Source organism: Arctopsyche grandis, chromosome 5, assembly GCF_051622035.1.
Source record: "Arctopsyche grandis isolate Sample6627 chromosome 5, ASM5162203v2, whole genome shotgun sequence".
Classification (NCBI taxonomy): domain Eukaryota; kingdom Metazoa; phylum Arthropoda; class Insecta; order Trichoptera; family Hydropsychidae; genus Arctopsyche; species Arctopsyche grandis.
In genome coordinates, this window is record NC_135359.1 from 12,859,305 (window position 1) to 12,882,150 (window position 22,846).

The 22,846-nt window shown below is 34.0% G+C and overlaps 3 protein-coding genes across 3 annotated transcripts in view; 1 reads left to right on the top strand and 2 right to left on the bottom strand.

Annotated features, from left to right (window-relative positions):
* Positions 1-10,784, top strand: part of LOC143911785 (uncharacterized) — a 31,131-nt gene extending 20,347 nt beyond the window's left edge. Inside the window, exons 8-13 of the mRNA XM_077430827.1 lie at positions 199-339; positions 1,208-1,422; positions 1,488-1,726; positions 9,529-9,877; positions 10,450-10,570; positions 10,648-10,784. Of these exons, the coding sequence (XP_077286953.1) occupies positions 199-339; positions 1,208-1,422; positions 1,488-1,726; positions 9,529-9,877; positions 10,450-10,570; positions 10,648-10,783 (1,201 nt within the window). The 3' untranslated portion in view covers position 10,784. The remainder of the gene's footprint in view (positions 1-198; positions 340-1,207; positions 1,423-1,487; positions 1,727-9,528; positions 9,878-10,449; positions 10,571-10,647) is intronic.
* Positions 10,785-11,421: 637 nt separating this feature from the next.
* LOC143911970 (pro-resilin-like) lies at positions 11,422-12,973 on the bottom strand. Its single transcript, XM_077431074.1, has 4 exons — positions 12,956-12,973; positions 11,892-12,029; positions 11,641-11,817; positions 11,422-11,559 (listed from the first exon to the last, which is right to left on the bottom strand). The coding sequence occupies exons 1-4, from the start codon at positions 12,971-12,973 to the stop codon at positions 11,422-11,424; spliced, it is 471 nt and encodes a 156-aa protein (XP_077287200.1).
* A 2,822-nt stretch (positions 12,974-15,795) lies between these two features.
* Positions 15,796-18,243, bottom strand: LOC143911971 (uncharacterized). Its single transcript, XM_077431076.1, has 5 exons — positions 18,235-18,243; positions 16,866-18,161; positions 16,604-16,793; positions 16,385-16,399; positions 15,796-16,295 (listed from the first exon to the last, which is right to left on the bottom strand). Exons 1-5 carry the CDS (start codon positions 18,241-18,243, stop codon positions 15,796-15,798), a joined length of 2,010 nt encoding a protein of 669 aa, XP_077287202.1.
* Between the last annotated feature and the right edge of the window lie 4,603 nt (positions 18,244-22,846).

The window sequence follows — 22,846 nt, forward strand, 5'->3', positions numbered from 1 at the left end:
CAAAGTGTCTATCGTTCAATTTTCCACATTGGAAAAGATTGTTCGCAAATGTTATAATGGTAAAGAATGAAGACATGCGAAACGTTTGTGCTTTCCCTCGGGCTTTTTCTTTGCTCTTCTGTCAGAAAAGTCAATTTGTAATATATATTTTATATTATGTACGCGAATTTTTTTTTCAACGTTGCGATCTCTTTAAAGGACATTGATGTATACCATGCTTGTGGTGCAGAATAACCCCATAATTCAAGCCCAAGGAGATCGATTCCTACGAGTTGGATGCGTGGCAGCACCTGCTTTCAATTTAACTCTCGGAACCGCCATCAACGTTGGAAACGAAAGGTATTTTTTTAAATATAGGATCGACATGACCTCTTTCAAATCACAAAATGCCACACCGTTTCAGATATTCATTACTAAAAATAATATAAGAGTAAAATACGATGCCAATTTAAAATGTTAGCATAGATAGGATTTATGGTAAAAAAAATGGGATACATTCTACAATACACAATTCAAGTCGACATAGAAACCCTTTCGAATAAGTATTCATGTTAATACATACAAAGCTATTGGAAATGTTTAAAATATATTAAATACATATCAATTCCTCTCCGTATACATAATATGTAGAAAACAATATCTATTACAAATATGGTCATATCATTATATGACATGTATTTGATATAGTTATTTTAAATACATAAAAACTTATATATGTATGTATGTAACTTATATATGTATGTATGTAACTTATATATGTATGTATGTAACTTATATATGTATGTATGTAACTTATATATGTATGTATGTAACTTATATATGTATGTATATAATTTAGAACAGAAGATAGAAGTTTTACGAGAGCTATTTTTTTTCAGAAATAAAATAAATATCGAGAATAATTGCTGATTTACTAGATTTTCGTTAAGATTTTGCAATCGATTCTTCATATTGGAATAGTTTCGCATCGATTCGAATTGAAATACATACTGTACATTAGTACCTAAGTACCCATCTTATTTTAAATTAACATGAGTAAATATTAGAATAGAGCATTTAGCCATCATAGCAATTGAAACTGCGCCGTATTCTTTTTGCATGTAATTTTAAAGCATCTTATATTTCTATGAAATTTCTTGTACGGCCGTGTTTTGTAATTTGAATTAATCAGATTATGTTATTCAATAAAGCACTGTCTAACTTTTAGCGAGGATCAGGTGAACGGTGGTAATTTTAGTGGCTATTCATCGATACCCGCTTCTTCTATTATAAACACAACACAAACTTCTCGTTTGCCCAAAGTTAAAATGTACATAATCAACGAGCCGGACGAGTATGAGCAAGTTGCACAAATAAACGCCAGAGCAGTATCCTTAGGCGATACTATAGAGTTGAGAATAGAATCAGACTCATCTGGTGCAGGTAGGTCTGTCGAATGCGCATTGTACAACTGTAAACGTTCAGTTTAAGTCATTTATCTCGTCCAGGTGATGTCGACATACACGCATATCACTTGGTCGCCTCGTCTCAACTGGGTGATAGTTCGGTTTTGTTGTTGGACGGAAGGGGATGTCCCACAGGACAGGTGGATTTTCCGGCATTGAGGAGGACTAGAGCCAATGGATCAATCCGATTGGCGTCTCGATTCAAAGCGTTTCGATTCCCGAACTCTCACGTGGTCAAATTCAGTGTCATGGTGCAGTACTGTTCTGGATTATGCCCACAGGTAAGTGAAACTTAAAAATGAAATTGTGACAAATAATATTTTTATATATTTATCGAGTATTTTATGCACGACATGCCATCTGAAGATATTTTCGATATACAACATATTGCAATACATGTACACAGTTACGCAGTCAAAATCGCTAGCAATTTATACATATATTAGCATAATATGTAATTAGAAAAATAATGTATTTTTGACATTTAAATTTATGAAATATATGATTTTAATTATTCAAATAATTGAAAAATAAAAATGTGATTTTTAATTATATTTTAAATTAAAAATTTTCACTGACTTCGATAGATGTCTATAATAAGATTTTCCGACGGGTTTGTATCGTTGATCTACATGCACGTATATATGTAAATATGTATGAGTATATTATCGTATAGAATTTTGCTTATTAATTTATTTATTAACCAAACCAAGTGTTCAGCTTCGCCCAGGAAACGGATTTGCAATAATAATATTGTTTATTTTGTTAAACGATTTTGTAAATTATAACACCAATGCGCAGTCAAATGAAATTAAAATATACTATAAAATCTCTATGCATACATATGTATGTAGTATTTTTGTCCCCTCTACATATGTATATGGGTTTGGTGCAAACGATCGACAAGCGCCAGACAGATTGAACCTTAGATTAACTGGATGGCTGCTTTAAACGCAATTCTCGACTTCACGAATGATAGATTGCACATCAGATGACGAGTAACCTTTCGATGTGCACAGATACAATTACTTAAATGGTAATTATTAAAATTGAGTTTGATCTTTCTGGCGAGTTTAATAAGGCAAAATTCGGAACTAAAGTATCAGAAGCACAGAACGTATACAGGGTAGGTATGTCGGGACTTCGGGTAGATTTCGCTTAGTGTAAGTGCGCGCAGTGCCCACGCATTAGGTACACGTGTCGTTAATCTGTGGTTCAGTCTTTCTGGCGCTTGTCGATCGTTTGCACCGCATCGATGTATATGTATATGTAGTATACCTTGGTTCTGATAAATTACACATATTGAATATACTAACGTCTTAATATTAATTTATTCTACTACATACATATATGCACTTACATACATATGTGGGTATACATACTTAAGTGCATTTGCTACAGACTAAGTGTACACTTCGTTCATTCATACCATACTAGGTTTTTTCGTACACGTACCAATCTGGCCAGTTATAGTGTACACAAAAGACCAAACTGACAAACGAGATATTTAGATTGTTCCTGCACAAACTAATATATGTATTTAGCATAAGTTAAATTATTGACAATCGTTTGTCCCATCCTCTACGAACATATGTATGTATGTATGTATGTTTTTACCCTAGGTTGTAATTGTGATTGTGATTCTATAAAATTTCCTTTCAAATACTAACGAAATTTAATTATTTTATTTTGACCTTTTAGATTTTTTTATTTTCTTGATATTAAATGTGTACAACACTGATTGAGATTTTAAGTAATGAAAAAAATTTGAACAAAATCCGACATCCGGAAGTAGAAATTTTGTCTTGTGCAAGTTTCCATACATTTGCGCTCAATTTGTATCAAAAATACTGTCAGAGTATTTTCGAATTTCGTAATGCTGCCGGTATGTGTGAATGTGTGTGTACGGTTTGATGTCGATTTTTGTTTTGTGACCCTCTTATATCCCTCAAATACATAGATAAAGTCTTGGCATGTCACATCCAAATTTTTTTCAATTGGTTACACAGTGATATGGGGTTTCAAAGTGAGTTTTGCGGAAAGTCATGTCCGTTGCATTTCTAAAGCGATGAAAAACGTAGTCTTTAGAGAGACCAGTTCCGGCGCCTTGATTGCACCGCGGGACTCAAGGATGAGCTTTTGTTTCGCGAACAGTGAATTAGTCGCGTGTTTATGCATTCAGCGTCGTTTTCGCGATGTTCAGCGTTTTTCAGCGAGAAAGTTGGCCGGTCGGCGTAAATGGCCGAGAGTGCTCCACCAGTTTTCCGGAAGTTTGCCGTGAATTGTCGGCGAATCAGCTTCCGCACGTAGTGTCAGCCCGGGGTGTACACGACTCAGCTTCCACTTCCCGTTCAGACAAAAACTCCCAGCCGGAACTGAAACTTTCGTAATTATAAGCGTGGCCTGGCTGCATCTTACCTTACTTGCTTCTTCGTTATTTTTTTCCTTTCACAGAGTACAATTGCGCCAATAGCTTTTCTTTTTCTCGTGTGCAACAGACTTGCTGAAAGTATTCTCGTGTTCCAGTCGTTAATGTTGCATTGCATTTTCACATTTGAGCTTTTCCAACTCCGCCCTATCTCATCTCAACATAGATCTCCTGCTGAGATACGAGGGCAAATTTTCCTCAACTCTAAAAATCACTTCACTCTCACGCTTTTACATACATACATACACAGAACTTATCTTTCTATAGCTTGAATGTAATTCAACATGATTTTTTTTTAATTATTCGTAACAATCCTAGTCCTTCAGTCTCCATCCGTCTCTCAGTTTTCATTAAGTTTGAATGAATAAACCCTGACTAAAATTCGTTGTTGAGTAATTTACGTGAGTGGAAAACTTTCGATCCTCGACATGTCACGAGGGTACGTGAAAAACTACGAATAGCTAAGTCCAACTGAACTTTGTTAGTTTGCGAAGATCATTTCAAGCGGGCATTTCTATTTCAAGCACACTCATACACATAGAGTGAGATATGTATATAAAAGACGAAGTTAAATACATTGCAGGTCGTCGTCATATTCCATTTAATAATAAATTCAGCTATTAACACAAACAAATTTATTTAAGAAAAAATTTGACGCCGTTTATTTATTTAAAATATGAATTTTTTTCTGCAAAATGATTGGATAATGAGTATTAAAATATATAATTTCATAATAAACATCTCTATTCAACCTGTTAACTTTACCGAAGACTTAGTTGAACAAAAAAAAAACGTAATTACACTGAAAAAATCCAAAGTGGAGATTAATCAATCTTTACTAATAATTTGAATATGATTTATGTTGGTTTTTCCTCGTTTATGAAATATATGAGCGTTTAAACAAATTTTTACAGATATTTGGCTTTTGCAGTTTTTAACCGAAAATTTAGTATTTCTTTGGCAAATATAAGCATTGGAATCAATAGTTAAATATTTTTCTATTGATTTCATTTTTTTATTGTTTTAAAATACGTACAGTTATTTATCAAGCGAATTTTAAAAGTAAAAAATATATATTTTTTATAAAATTATACTCAAGGGTTATCATGCATTTATTTGGTCAGTTTTATATTTTACTACGGTTATAATGATTGTTTTTTTTTCTATTCCAATATTTTTTACTATCTGAAAGCACTTATTCGAGCGTTACATGATTTTCAGTGGTCAAACTTATTAAAGATTAATAACCTCCGCTTCAGTAAGTAAAAAACGTGTTTTTTTTTTTGTTGCTCATTGTTAATAATACACATATTTCGTTAACATATTAAAAAAAAATCGGATGTGACCAACCCTTTACTTTATCTATGTATTTGAGGAATATAAGAAGGTTACAAAACAAAATTCGAAATTGAAACGTACAGAAAGAATATGAAATACCAATTTATTTATTTATTTTAATATAACAGTATACCACAGTGTCTTTACAGGTCACCCCTAGTAAAAACTATGCATTTACTATGAAATACTAATAACTATGCATTTACTATGAAATACTAATAACTATGCATATACAGGATTTCCATACAAATTGAGTGCAAATGTATAGAAACTTGCACAAGACAAAAAGTTCTACTTCCGGTTGTCAGATTTTGTTCAATTTTTTTTTATTAATATGAATATGAAATTTCAGTTCAATAAACCAATAGGTTTCTGAAAAAAACATAAAAAACCTCGATTCTCTAGATTAAAAATACTACTTCCGGTTTAGATAAAAATATTTAAAAAATATAAAGTTATAAAAATTATTATTTCGATTACATGTAAAAAAATTTCAGTCCGATTCAGTTAGCGGTCCGATTCAGTATCTCGGAAGCCTTGGTTAATTTATAATGCAATCCAATTACAGTACTTAAAACGTTACAAAACTTCTCAGGCTCCTATTTTTGCCTGATAGTTAAACTACGCTAAATATAAACCATGTTGCTAAATATAAACGAGTTGGGCCTTCGTGCTCCGGAGAGTTTGATATGGACCCGCCATCGTCCCCCTTTTCACACTCCTCTGGCTAGAATTGTGGCTTATAGTAATTCTTCCATTCCTCGTGGCCTCCATTTCTTAAATTCACTGGATGGTGCCATTGACATTTGTCACATATCTCGTCATTTTCTGCATCACTTCCTAGGTAACGGAGGTCGCGACCAATTACATAGAACTGATGAGGTGATCAGTTAAGAATTTTTTATATCATATTTATTTATTTATTTTTTATTCTATTTATTTTACTTGTATTTCATGTACTTCTATTTATTTTACTTGTATTTTTATGTTTTACTTGTATTTCATGTGCCCTTTCTTAATCTTTTTAGCACACTTGTTGTTTTGGAGCAATGTGTTAGACGAGTGTGGTTGATTAATTGATGTATTATAAAATAAAATAAAATAAAATTATACACACATATGTAGCCACTCCCAAAGTTTGTACCACCACTTGTATACACGTATGTAATCCGTCGGTGGTAGTTTGTATCTACATACATACATATCAAATACGAGATGGTATTCGATTGCAGAAGCATCGTGTGGAGGAAACGTAATGCTGGAGATGTTTCGACGAGGCACGCGATGGCAATTCGGCGTCGACTTATCGAACTGGATTTCGTGGACATGATAAATGGGGATCGCATAAAAACGAGGATGGCCGGGGTGAAAGATGAGCGCCCGTCGTTCAGGGTTGCCGTCTGATCAGGAAGGGGCGGCCCCTTGTTCAACATGCCGGGGCGTTTGTTAACCCGCCGACTGCGGCTGTTGTTTGTACTCCGCAGATTTATATGCGGGGGATGTATCATTTCGGGAATTAGATTACTGGCTGAAAGGGATCCAACTCTATTTTTCATACTACGCGGGATTAACCCTGTCCCAGTTTCTGGGCGGGGCGTATAGTACGCGACAAAGGCGTTTGTTTCCCTTAAAACCCGACCGGAGTGCGTGTACTTGCCGAGTTTTAGTTTTTAGAATGTCACTTCAATTATAAAAGAGCTGCCGGAAGGTTACAAAAATGTCATATATATGTATATATTAGGGAGTCAAATTTACCATAATTTTCTTTTACTGGTAATTCGATATTTTGTTAACAGTTTTACCGAAATTTTTTACCTCAAAAACAAATTACTTTTTTTGTACCAAATACATATATATGTACATATCTATGTATGTTTTACCATAGGCTAATAAACATAATTTATTATATACTAGTTGAACCCGGCACGCGTTGCAATGCCAGAATAAGGGCGCGATCACACAGCGAGGGAGCGGTATGCTGTACGCGGGATATTTTTTTTTAGATAGTTTTAAACACACACAAAAAATAGGGTCATACCCGGTATGATACGCCGGATCTTGCGGGATCGTGCGGGATCGGAGCGGTCTCGTTGAAATTCTATAGAATTGTTTATACTAACTTGACGGTGATATATACCAATTCGTCGACTCTCGGACGACGCTTGACAGTGATCGATAACGGTGTATCCCATATTTGCAAAAAAATATAGCAGAACTTGGCGGAATAATAAGATTATAGAAAATACAAATTACATTAAGGATTTCAAGCTTTTATTGTTTAATAATTCAGTTTTAAACTTAATTAGTAAAAAATTAACAAAAATAGACAAACAAGTGTCCGGTTTATAACAACAATTGACTAATATTTCCGGGTAGGTTTAAGAATTAAATACTCATTCGATACTTTCATAAACAAACTCTGCGATCACGGACAAAGATGTATTCAGCATAAAGGGTTTAATGTATTACACTAATTGTTTACCGGAACCAATTGTTACTAAATAAACAGAAATGACTAGACAATGGACTCAAGTTTTTTGGTACAAAAACTAAATACGTACTTAAATCCCTAATACCATCAACAGATAAACGAACAAAGATGTTTTTTACGTAAAGGGCTATAGTGCACTCAATATGGACTGTAACTAATTGATACTGAATGCATTTCCGTATGAATGTATGTACATGTCGATACAATAACATGTTCGTTTAAAGAGAGCCCATTTTTACTTTTTTTTATATCAAGAACAAAGTATTTTTTATTTATACTTTTTATACTCAAGAAAGTGGTGACTGCAATTGCAGTTTTGTGTTTAACATCACAAACAGTTCGTCTTTTGAGCTCGGTCATCGCAGTTCATAATATCGGTACATCGCAGTTCATAATGTCAGAAAAATTAATAGAAGTTGTGCGACAGTAAGAATGTGTCTATGACGTCAGATCCGTCAGATCACTACTATACATAGCCATGTTTCACGTGTGAATGGGGAGAAAAATGCGCGCGATCTCTGTTGTATGCTTCTTCGTACTTCTTCTTGCACGTGCACGTGCAACAAGTGCAACAATGCACATATGTTACCAAAAAAACTCCATTGTCATCTAAAAACGGAATCCTTTTCCGTTTCTAATTATCTAGTATAATATGGGATACACCGTTATCGATCACTGTCAAGCGTCGACGAATTGGTATATATCACCGTCAAGTTAGTATAAACAATTCTATAGAATTTCAACGAGACCGCTCCGGTCCCGCACGATCCCGCAAGATCCGGCGTATCATACCGGGTATGACCCTATTTTTTGTGTGTGTTTTAAACTATCTAAAAAAAAATATCCAATAAAAATTCAGCAATATATGTATATATGTACATATGTACAGTATTTGTAGTTAAAATGGTTGGCACATATTTGTATCTAGGTCTAATATTGAAGAGGATGCAAATAAAGAAAGAAATGGTATATATGTATATATATACATATATATGGCTATTTTCTTACATGTGATAAGAAAGTTTGAAGCTGTATGTATTATATGTATATGCATGTACATATGTATATGCAAAACTTGGAGGCTAAATTGAGTGTACATGGAGAAGTACTAATATTGTATGCATGGAATAAAGAAAATGGATTGAAAGAAGTGTGCTTTGGGTGAGAAGTATGATCATATCGACGAATGTGAATAAAGCAAATGAAAGCAGTAGCAGTGATATAATAAATATGCATATATACATATGTATCTACATACTCAGATGAGTATATAGGTACGTAGATGTTTGTATGTATTATATTTGAATTTGATTTTAGACCTTTTTACATCAATGAGTAATTGTGTTTTTATAAATACATACATATTTATATATATATACATAATATATATTTTTATATTTATACTGTTTATTTTTTAAGCTGGCTTTATGAAAAAGTTTATGTTTTTTTGTATATTTTACGTTCTCGGATAAAAAAATATTTGATATATCAAATTAATATGTTCATTTAAATTCGACCGCCTTCGGGAATACTTTTAATGTGTACTCTGCATACAAAATTTAATTTCACGCTAAAATTTTCTCCAGTCTTTGGAGATGCGTGAAAGAAGCTATGTCAAACGTGATAAATTTATATTTTGTTCTTACAATTTTACATATATTTTCGTAAATAAATTTAAAAAGTGCTTTGCGAATTGATAGCTTGAAAATTTTGCACACACGACTGTATATATGTATGTAAATAAATATGATACCAATTGAAATATTGCTAATGATATTTTCAGTTTTATGCATTAATATTAATGAAAAATAATTATTATGTTTTAGTTAAAATGTGACAGTGAAATCGTTCAAAACAGACAATCTAGAAGTTTGAACGAAACTATGGATGAAAAAATCAAAAATTCAACTTTGGAAAGCGATTTTTCAGCTGAAAATGCTAGCGTTACTTTTGTTGAAGCTTTTCCGACGAAAAAAAAAGTGATGAAAAACGCTCATGTGGTGGTGGCATCGAGTGAAATTGGAGGAAAAGTCGACGAAATTTGCAGGGAGATGAACGTGGGTGCTCAGAGTAAAATACCTCTAGAGCTTTCGTTAATAGTCGCTTCTAACGATGTGTTCACAGCAGACAGTCTTGTTTACGCCGAAAACAACAGGGTACTAGTATCAGGAGTCGGTGAGATATTTTCATAATTTAAATAAATATACCAATAATACGACTTAGCTTACCTTTGAGAATTGGGAGCAGCCTCGAAAGGTAAATATGAAAGGACGAGGAGACAAAGCGTCCAAAGATTTTTTTATCACCGAATTATACCTACATGTATGTGTGTTTGCCGGGTCGCGATAAGCAAACAAATGACTCAGATTCATATTTCAACCTTATCCTAATATGATCGGAGTGCGTATAAATCAAGAAAATCTACGTTTGTTAAACGTGCCATAAAGAACACAAAAACCTATTCGAGAAAAGTGCGCGCAATCGCACGTACACAGCACATAAACAAAAATATCTACTACATATTTGTGTTGTGGTTTTTTTGTTTTTGGCGAAAAATTGCCATTCATTTTGCTTGTGAATTAAAAACCTCCCGAGGCGGAATCGTGCTTCGTATCGAAAATGTGATTTTTTTTGTTGTTACCAAACGCTCGACATTTTCGCAAACAACCGCTCACTGTGAACTATCGGGGTGTGTATTTTTATCAGTCTTATGGAAAATAAAATGGCAATTCCGATTTTCATTTCAGAAGAGACCAGAATGAGCACTAGCATGATATGTATACACGAGGCCCTCTTCATAACGATAACGTTTGTTTGGTTAATAATTCAAATTCTGATACTCGCTGGTTGTATGATCGTTATAAAAAGGTACTCAAGATCATGTATTGACTGTGTATACATATGTAATTTTTTTTAAACTGAGTTTGATTTATTTAATCTTACAGGTATAGAAGTTTCGCTGAAGAAAATCGATACCAAAAAGATTACCATTCTTTCGATAATTTGGGCTTTGATTCTGTCACGACAAATAGACGAGTACATTGGCCCGATCAAAATGTTGATATATTACACGCCACTTGACCTAAGCTTATATTATATTATACATTATTTATATTAAACTACATGTATTGTTTTTATTTTTTTTATAATATTATATGTTTTTGTATGTTAGAATTTACGTAGATGATTGTGTACAAACTATATTTCATAAATATAAAATGAGTGTGCTTGAAACATTTGTTTTTTTTTTTACATTTGAATTTTCATATGTAAAAAATATGTAGATTGAAATGGCAATGGGAAGCCACGTGGTTAGAAGAATGGACGAAAGGTGGACAAAATAAATGCTAGAATGGTACCCGAGAGAATGCAAAAAGGTTAAAGGAAGACTATAAGTAAGATGTGTAGACGAAAATAAGGAAAATGTGTAGGTTGAGATGGATGAGAGTTGTGCAAAGCAGAGACGAGTGTTTTTGGAGAGGCCTTCATTCAATAAGGGATGGTCAATGGTTGTAAATGATGATGATGATGTACTAATTGAAACCAATTTTTTTTTTTTAATTTTATTTAATATTGTTATATTCAGCTATAATTTTGTCTATGGATAAACTGTACATTAAAATAAGGCCAGTAATTGATTTAATACACAGTACTATTATTTCAGCCTTCATTTTCTCCATTTGTGAATAAATACATAACTACATAATTTAAAAATCAAATCAAGCTATCTTGGAAGTTGAAGTCGCTAAGGAATTTGGTGCAACTTGTCTAACTGGATCTTGATTTGATGCTGCGTTGTAATTATATCCACCATCTCCTTTCCCATCCCCTAAATTGGCAGTGCCTTCATATCGAATCTGTAAATGATTTTTTTTATTGGAGATACATATATTTTTTCATAAGTATCCAAATTTGATTGGTTGATATTTCACAAATACCTGGGGACGATATCCTTCGGGTCCAGCTTCATAGTCTACGAATTGAGTACGGCCGTCAGGTAGCAAAACGTGGTAAGAACCGGTGGCTTGATCATTCAATCTCTTCTCCTTATGTCCGAAATCTAAATTGATTGAATCATCCAGAACTTCATAGGAGTAGTCATAATTTGCCGGCTCCTGTACATTGAATGATTATTATTTTAACCTGGATAACAATACATATTATACACAAAATATAACACAACACATACATTAGGTCCCTCATCCTGCCCAGGGCGTCCTGCTCCTCCTCCTCTAGCTGGACCCTGCTTCGGAGGTAAATAATCTTTATTTTGCGGTTCAGCCAACACTCCAATTAAGGCCAACGTAGCTAAAAGGACGAATTGCATCTAAAACATCAAAGGTTGAAATTCTGTTTAAATATATTATTAAATATATATACATATATGTATATATATATATGTGTGTACGTTAATGATGCGTTCTACGTACGATATATAAAATGATCACGAAACCTTAACGAGTATACTAGTTTGATGATGATTATTTTCTACAGGTTAATCTTAATGATACAGCGTAACTATTTACGATTATAAAACGTCGATATATTACAGTCTCACGAATGAAAATAGCCCGAGATGATTATGGTTTGCGGTGCAGTTACTATTCATAGTTCATTTTGTTTAATGCATAATATTAAAATATTTACTATGCCCATTGAAATTAGAGAAATATAAAAAAAAAATCCTTTTCCCTATCGCAATATCTTATGACATATGTATATCAATTTCTGCTGTATTTCAATGTGTATTCAATTCACTAACTACATAAGTAAATACTAAATCATATATATTTTTTTGTAAAAAAACAGAAAAACAGTATTACAACGTATATAACTTTGACACCAAAAGTTTTTCTAAAAAATAATAAAAACAATGAAAAAACACAATAAAAACAAAGAAGAAAATAATTAAATAATGGTAGTTGTGGGATATATGTATATGTATTACTTTAAAGAATAATATAAAAATAGAAATTTAAATCAAGAAAAGGAACAAACAAAAAGGATTAATATGAGCGGAAATATTGTCAAAAAAAGAGCAAGATCTATATAAAAAGGAATTATAGGAATAGTTGGTAGAACGAGATTAATGTTAAATAATGAAGAATCACGGTGTGATCTGATTAAACATTGGAATAGGATCTTACTTAATAAATAAGGACTATAAAATTCAAAAGCTTATACAAAAAAACATAAATAATAAACTTTCCTCCTAGAATACATATGAATGCATGTTTTATTACTTTATATTACCGTTTTCGATAAACACATTTCGATCCGTATCAAAATGTAGTATTTTATGATCTGATTGTAAGCCGTGTAACACTTTCAGTTTCAGGTGAAGAATTAACATCCGTATTTTCAATGCGTGAAAACAATATATAGCAACGAGATTTATTCACCATTATTGTGGTGAAAATGCGAAGCAGTCTCCTCGGAAAAGAGCGGCTGCTACGAACAATTGCCTTCTGAGTACTAACCAAGCACTCTAGAGGTATTATTTTTTCCATCCCCTTCGTACACTCCCCTATCTAAGCGTTCGAGCCTCCTTTGTTAAATAACCAAAGCGTCTTCTCATCCCCGACGCACAAAACACCCACTCTATTCGCTCACGTACGACTAGAGAACTTTATTAAAAATAATATGACGCACAAACGGGAGCGAGCTTACCATTGTGTTAGGGAAATCTTCTAGCACAATTGAACCGTTTTATACATTGGACAAAACCGAGGATATTCAAAAGATAACTCAAGCTCGACCCGACTCTGTTCTTTTATACGTTCGCAGCACTACGACCTGTGGGGGAAAAAAGTAACGACGAAACATTTTAACCAACTCGCGCACTTTTCAACAACGACTTATGCGCCAATTCGGAGTCTGCGGTGGAAACGATTCTTAACGGCCGAGGCACTTGAGCCGTTTCTGCATCAGAAGCTCTCAGTCCTCTCGCAAAAGGGAGTTGGGTAATTTTTGTTGCGACGAAGTCACCTGGGGGGATTAATTAAAATTAAATTTTGCAAGTGCGCGCGTCAAAGTGGCGCAAAGACCGACACGTAGTCGGGGCGCCTTTTCTTTTTGTTTTTTAATTAAAATTCCAATTAGGTAATGTCATAATGCGAGCGGGATCGTCGCCGTCCTGGCCGCAAAGGGTTGCCAAAGATGGACCATTGCCTCGTCGGGCAACAATTGCACAGATACTCTGTGCAGACAAGAAGTGGTTGCTTCTAGACAACTGCCGTTGTTAAACTTAATTGCATTCGCAGTATAAAGAACTCAAAAGAAAGCAACACAAAATCATTTTAGTAAATTTATTTCTATAATGTACATCAGCTTCTGTTCCATGGCTTATTTTTATGATGGAGGAATTTCCAAAAATGCTATTAAAACTTTTGCAGAATAGTTTCAGCACGCTATGTAATGAAATATTGCTCTATTATACATATTGTTGCTGTATGAATGTTCTGTGATGTAATCATAATGCTCTATATGTACATATGTACATATAATAGACTATTATTCCAATACACGACGTGTGAAACTATTCTTCCATTACATTACATCGGAGTAGGATCAAAATTTACCGACTCCAACTTCGACTTTGTTTTATGATTTGACTCCAACTTCGACTCCAAACTCCTATTCCAACCTCAACTGTTTTAGTAAGATCGAATTTTCTTGCCTACGTATAAAATTGTCAGTATTAAAATAATGGCGATTTTAATATAAAAAATTAAAGAAATTTAAAAATTTCCACGTAACCCAGTTTATTGAATTATTGATAATAAAATAAGTATAAATAAAAATTAAGTACATTCATAGTATTTTGTGTATGAATTTCATACACAAAAAATCAGTTTAATAAAAAAATGTACAAGACGGAGAAAACAGAAAACTGACTACTAAAAAATTTGAATTAATTTAAAATTTTATTTAAATTCATGATTTTCATTAAGAAATTATTACATTCCAATTTATTTGTGGATTTTTTTCAATAAAATTGGAGGCTATCGTTAACGCATACCGTAATACTATTAATTTAATAAAAGAGTGTCGGAGTCGGTTGATTTTTTACAACTGTGACTCTGACTCCACAGCCCTGTAAGAAACAGTATTTTTAGAAAAATTAGGAATATCTTCCATGGTATGGAAATAAAGCGCTTTTCAATCACCGTTCTGGAAAAAAAGTTAATCAAAATTTGTTTTATAAATAAATAACAAATTATAAATAGTATTATTTATTTACTTATTTTTGCTATAAATAAATAAAGAAAAAAGTTAATGATGGTATGTATATAGGTATAGAACGTTCTCTAAAAGGTACATATTCGAATCAACTAATTAAAATAAAATAATTACAAATCACGTGTTTTGAAATGAAAACACACCATTGATATATATATTTATATATATATTTTCAACTCTTTGTTTAGATATAATTATTTTTAACATGCATAGAATGTTTTCACTAGAAATACTTATTGGATGTACCTACATATGTACATATGTATGTTTGTAAAAGTGTATAAATATGTTTTAAAGCAAGATATACATATATACATACGATATATTCGTAGGAGTTATAACTTTTTATGTGTATGTGTAAATAGCTCGCCTTTGTGTATATAACTAATACAGTAAATTAGACCTCAATGTAGTTCTATCTTCACTTTTAGTTGAGTCAATTTGTGGCTGTTCATAGTTGTAACAAAGTTCAAATGAACTTGGGATTTGAGACAATGGAGACCGCATAAGTGCGGCCTGGAATACTATCTCATATTTGAGATCTGTCACTAACAACTATAATATTATACATACATTGTATTGTTATAACGGAATAATGAAACATTTTTATTTAATTCATATTTTATTTATTTAATATAAAGTATATTTAAAGAATACAAGAATCATATAAAAATTAATTTATATATAATCTAATAAAATAATTTGACTACTGCATAATAAATCAATCAATAAAATAAATATTTAAATAGCAGATTTAACTCAACCTCATTTCGTATAGCCTACCCGTAATAGTTATTTATAAAATTAAATTAAATCGCATCATTTTGTAAAGCTTTTGTTCGTTATAGTTCTTAAAATCCAGATCCTTTTGGTCCGCTCGGTCCACCGCTTGGATAACCTTCTTCGTTGGAACTCGGTCCACCGCTAGGATATCCTGAATTTCCTCCCTGTCCTCCACTTGGATATCCACCAGATCCATTTGAACCTGATCCTCCACTTGGATATCCACCAGATCCATTTGAACCTGATCCTCCACTTGGATATCCAGAATTGCCTCCTTGTCCTCCGCTGGAATAACCATTTGTGCTTGATCCACCGCTTGGATAGCCAGAGTTGCCTCCCTGTCCACCATTTGATCCTCCTTGTTGAGAACGTCCACCAGAATAGCCACCTTGTCCTCCGTTTGAGTTTTCACTTGGGCCACCGCTGGGATATCCAGAAGATCCACCGTTTCCTTGACCGCCAAATCCTGCTGGACCTCCACTTGGATAACCACCATTTTGACCACCGTTTGGTCCACCGCTTGGATATCCACCATTTTGACCAGATGGGCCACCTGAAGCATATCCTCCTGTAATTATTGTTCAGCTTACAAATCGAAATGAAAATGAAAGATTTTAAAAAAAATTACATATAGAAGAAATAGCTTACCATTTCCACCGTTTCCATTGCCACCTGTTGAAAAAATAAAAATAAAAATAAACACATTTCAAAATAAATATTCGAATATTTTGAACGAAATTGTATAAAGCAAATTGTCGAATATTTGAGCGACATTGGTATTTCATTATAAGCGCGTTATATTACAAAGCAGGGCCGTTATTAGATTGCGTTTCGAAATTTCACCACGTGGTTAGTATTCAAACGATAGAAACGAACCCTCATATCTGATCTGGGGTTTGTATCCATCAGTGCCGGCCTCGTACTCGACAACCTGCTTCCTGCCATCAGGCAGCACCACGTTATACTCCCCTGTTGTTCTGTCACCATCCCTTTGTTCCGAATGACCAAAGCTAGTACCACTTTCCTGGTCGTTCACCTCATAATTAAACTCGTATTTTGCCGGTTCCTAAAACGCACAAAATCGTAAAAAGTGCACCGAGCTCTCATTGAAAATACATAAAATGTGAAAAAATCTTACATTGCTACCATCATCAGCATTGTCACCATAACCGCCATTACCATTACCTCCATTTCCAGACCCACCCAATCCAGGAGCACCATATTCAGAACTAGGCCTACCACCAGCACCAGGAGCTCCATAACTAGAAGAAGGTGAACCGCCAAAACCATTTCCAGAGTTTCCTTGATTGGGAGCTCCATATGTTGAGCTTGGACGACCACCTCCCTGAGATCCAGCGCCTGGTGCTCCGTATGATGAACTTGGTTTACCGCCGTTTCCATTTCCTCCAAAACCACCTTGACCGTTTTGAGAAGATGGTGCACCGTAAGAAGAGCTTGGAGTTCTACCATTGCTTCCAGAACCACCTTGACCTGGAGCGCCATACGAAGAGCTTGGAGTTCTGCCATTGCTTCCAGAGCCACCTTGACCTGGAGCTCCATACGAAGAGCTTGGATCACTACCTCCGAATCCGCTTTGAGAACCTGGTGCACCGTAAGATGAGCTGGGAGTACCGCCATTTTGACCGGAACCAGGAGTGCCATAAGAAGAACTGGGAGAGTTTCCAAAACCGTTTCCTTGAGAAGGTGCACCGTAAGACGTGCTTGGCTTGCCTTCATTTTGGCCAGAGCCTGGAGCACCATAGGATGAGCTGGGAGAACCGCCATTTTGTCCGGAGCCAGGAGCACCATATGATGAGCTGGGAGTACCGCCATTTTGTCCGGAGCCTGGAGCACCATATGACGAGCTGGGACTACCGCCATTTTGTCCGGAGCCAGGAGCACCATAAGAAGAGCTGGGAGTGTTTCCGAATCCATTCCCTTGAGAAGGAGCACCATAAGATGAGCTTGGGCGTCCTGAGGTTTGGCCACCAAATCCGTTCTGTCCTGTACCACCGTTCTGTCCTGGAGCCCCGTAAGATGAGCTAGGCCTTCCTCCATTTCCACCATTGCCAGATGATCCAGGAGCTCCATATTGGGATGAGGGTCTTCCACCACCGTTACCACCTTGAGACGGGGAACCGTAAGAAGAAGAAGGTTTTCCTCCAGATTGTCCTCCAAATCCAGCTGGTGATTGATTGGGGGCACCATATGAATCTGAAGGAGATCCACCTAACCCTGGAGCGCCATAGCTAGAACTGGGGCTACCACCGTTTCCACCGGGACCATTTTTTCCAAAACCATTTCCTTGATTACCTCCTTGACCGGGTACTCCATATTCTGCTGAGGGTCTTCCTCCGCTTCCAGACGGTGGAAGATATGAATTAACCGGAGGCTCTCCGTTAGCTAATGCAATAGCCAGGGCAATAATGCACCACTGTAAAGAAAATATTTAAATATATAATTGTAAGTATATACATATTTATGAAACATATGAAATCACTATTCACTTTATTCATAGTGGTGCTTTTGTTTTCGTTTTGTGGGCTTAGGTAAGTGTGGTAAATATCAATTCCCTATTGATATGGGAGCGATGTGTTGAACTAATTGTGGACAACTATCGAATGTTAATGATTTGGAGCAGCTAGGTGCTTTTATACACCCAGCATTCGAATGTGGAACATGATGCCATAGTGTAGCTATTGCTATTGGTACCTGTGTACTTGCATCGACTTCCCCAAATACAACACTCGAGCGGCTGTATTGCAATGATCGTCTTTATGCAAGGCCTTTATTCATATGATAAAAAAGATTCTTCTTTCAAATAAACCGCTTTATGGAGATCGGAGACACACATTTCAATGTTATTTTTTGCATATGGATATTACCAAATATATATTCATTACAAAAAGTAATAACGTTTATCGTTCATACATGAATTAATTATAAAATTGATTGTGTTTTCATCATCATTGATCAACATAAAATTATTCAACAAATTCATTAAAACAATTTTACGCTTGTAAAAGTCTTGAAAAATATTTTCATTCCATTAAATATATCTTATGTATGTATATGCGGTGTACGATAATAAAGGCCTGAAAATATACCTAACTCGTTGATGTTCCATTACACGTTTTATACCTACATATGTATATATGTATGTAAGTACATATTATATATGAATTTATATATTCATGAATAGTAAATCACGTTCTAAAATGTTATGTGGAACATTTCCTTTGAAAGTACATTACTCACACTATTTTCAGATAATTCAAGACTGATAAATAAGATTTTATGTATGTTAATATGTATGCGCATCAATTCATTTGAAACCATATTTTTAAATTGAATTAACCTATTCCTCAGTGCAAGCTAATTCAATATTGGATGTTAACTTTGAATAATTTTCAGCCCATTCACCGATCTAGCGGAATATTGAAGGAAAAAAATTGGAAAGGTTTGCATCCTTGTAAACTCTCCAAATTTCCTCCTGTTTACCACAGATTTTTCTTAATCCATCTGTTAATCTGCCTATCTACCCATATGTATCCCCGTGAATAGGTACTTTCCTGAAACTTCTGTAATCCATTTACTATCGATTCATCTACAATATGTCCCGCCCCATGTATCATGTTAGCCTCTGTATCATTCAATTAAACATAATCGGTATAATAATCAACTATGTATTTATTTTTTATTCAGCACAACTTTCAGTATCAATATTGAATTCAATGTCGCATCCACACTAGGTTGTCTGATTTTCCGGAATTTTTTAATTCCTGGGACATGGGATGAAGCTCAGGATTGTTCCCAGAATTCCCGAAATCCCGAGACATATTTATAATGTAAAAAATATCAATTTATATTTCATTTTTTATTATTATGAAATTCATTTACTTAAAAAATATATCAATATATCTATTAACTTGAAAAATTTAATACTTACATAATAAAAAAAATATATTTGAAAAAACTTCTTAGGAAAGCTAGATTTAGCACAAATATTTCCATCAATGGAAAAACTCTATCAGTTCGGTTGAAGTTGGTTTTATAGTAAAAAGGGACGATTTATTTTCTTATCTTTTTTTTCTTCTGCCAGCATATGTATTTTTATTTACGTTATTTTGTAGTTTAGTATTCGATATAAACGACTTCTTATTTAAAAAATTCTTCATTCATCGTCAAAAACAATCATCTCATCTTCATCAGAATCTAAGAGAGTTTCTTCTATTGTGGAATCATCAATACAAGAATAATGCACTCGCTTCATAATAGATTCATCGTAGCTTATATATTCGTCTTTATTAAAGCATTTAAAGAAATATTTTTCCTGGGATTCAAGATAAAAATTCTCGGGTTCCTGGAAATATCTGTCCCGGGTCGACCCGGGCAGAAACCCTTATCCACACGTCAAAATGAATTGATCAAAAGCTTCCTTCCTTAAACATATCGGACTTAATTCATCCAAAAATACCTCGTTCCAATTTTATTTCTAGGTTTATTTCCTTTTTCCTTTAATTTCAACCATACATATGTATACACCGTTACATATATGAGCCATTATAATTGTAAGTGGCATAAGTCCATTTTTCGTAATTTCGAGAAATATCTCGCAACACATTAAATATAATGTTTTGTTTTTACAACTATTTAAAAATACTGGTGGCCTGTAGTACCTTTACTCTGCTTTTCCGAGATTCTGGACATATCGAATTAAGTGATAACAATTTGTGAATAAAGTCAAAGAGAAATAGTGTTTTTAGAACTGAAAATTGGAATTCCATCATTTTCAAATAAAATAAATCTTTGTGGAACTTGGCGGCTATTAACCATTTGCCTTTCACAAGCAATAAATGCCACATAATATCCTATTCTCGTTCTTCTACACCTGGAGTGTTTCAATATACTCTGGGTGGGAATTACTTCAGCAGGAAGACGTTGATCTGTTGATCTTGGCATTACATTTGAGAGTAAGTGGAGATTTGTCACTCATATTTCTAATGTTTGCAACAGGGCTTCAAAGAGGTTGGGATTGGTTGTCAATAACGCTCACAATTTTAACAACATGAGAATAGTTCGTCTTCTTTATAACGCGTAAGTACGCAGCATATTAGAGTCTGGATCCTTAATTTGGAGTTCTAGGGAGGTCATACTCTCTATAGATTGAACGAATACGAAGAAATTTTCTTCGTTATATACATACTAGTGAATAGCCCGATGAAACATCATCGCATGGGTATAAAATTATTATATACTCGTATAAAACTAAAAAAAAAAATCCGGAACCGGAACCGTTATTTTCGTAGACTCTCATAGATAGTTTTCAATTCTTTATTTGTAATAATTTTCAATTCTTAAAAATACGCAGACTCCCATAGAGAGTTTTCAATTATTTATTTAAAGACCTATTTTTTTCTATTATTATTAGCTATCGCCCCGAGCGATACTGCAAATCGAAATCGATTCACTCGATCCATGACACCCGACCACTCCCGACCTCTCCCGACTACTTCCGACTTCTTCCGACAACTACCGAAGATATGACTCCGTTTTGATTGGTTGTCCATACGTTCTGTACGATTATTGAATATTAACGTTATTTAGAGCAGCCTTTATATCCGTATCATGGTGTACTGGTCAGTGTATATTGATCTGGGCGCGATGGGGGTAGGTTCGAGTCGGCGTCCTGGAATTGATTTTATTTTTTCAAATATCGCTAAAATATAAATTAATTTCAATTAAAAATATATATTTAATTGTTTTATATGAAAAGAAAAAAAAATGGTTCAAAACTTCGCTAAATGAAATTATTAAAATTACGTATTTTTATATGGCGAGAAGGAATATTTCAATTAATGTTTAAAAAAAAAAGGGCGAAATGAAAAATTGGATTTGGCACGATGTCCGAGACCATTAGCTCATTTAGACCCATATTCAGGCTATTTAGGGTGATCGGTTCGAGTCGCGACAAAGTCGTCTCGTCGAAAAATGAATTAATCGATTTTTATCGATTCGTTCATTATGTTCGGCGAGAGTTAGGACACACACACACACACCCACACACACACACACAGATTACCGTCTTTATATATATGATACATGAGAGTGTTTGGCTATTATCCCCTACTATTTCCAAGTGGCTGTGGGTTATGAATCCCTATCTTCTCGTGGAGATTTTCTGCTGGTATCTCACTTCTGTAAATTTTTAACCCTTTCGTACTTCAAGAGATGAAACTATGGGCCACCACATGCTTCCGCGGGTCTCGCGCCCGTCCTTTGTTCCAGGAAGTCAAGGCGAGAACTATGTATGTATGTATGTAGGATCCTAGCTGATTCACCCATTTCTTAAAGCCTCAATCTGATAGCGAATCACGTCAACGTTTATTCAACGAACCTTTTCAACTGTATTGGGTACTTATTTTTAATTTTAAAATTTGTTTATTTATTTATGAATTATTTTCTTAATTTGTTTAGAATTAAATGTTTATCATGCTCTTTCTTGTTTTTTATCGTGCTTTTTTTCTTATTTATGTATTTTTTATTTTCATTTTATTTAATTTTTATTTTTTTTGTTTAAATATTTGGCGATGGTGTTGTTTTGGGTAACTGTAAAGACACTGTGGCAAAAAAATATTTTAAATAAAATAAAATAACGACTCATACATATGTAAAAATAATTATCGACTAAGTTGGCTATCATTGTATGTGCATCTGTTTTAAATTCCAAGCAAAATTTGTTCAAGAAATTTTATAAAGTCATATAAAACTTAGTTTTTAAGACTACCCTATTGCATTCTACGCTTAGTTATCTAATTATTTCGAGTCGAATGTGACTATGCATTTCAACCACAAGACCAATAGCGTCCGATCATTTTAGCACATTTATGTACATATATAAATTTATCATTGATTATATGAAGTAATTAAAATGAGATTTCACATATGTATATTATAATATTCAAATCTGTCGTAAAAAATATCACATTCAATTCCATTTATCTGATAAACTATGCTATGATTAAACTATGCTCTGAGCATACAGATGTATATCAGTCTCACTACGCGTTTTCCAAGTACATTTTTTTTGTCATGCTCAACATTGAATCGAGTCTAGGA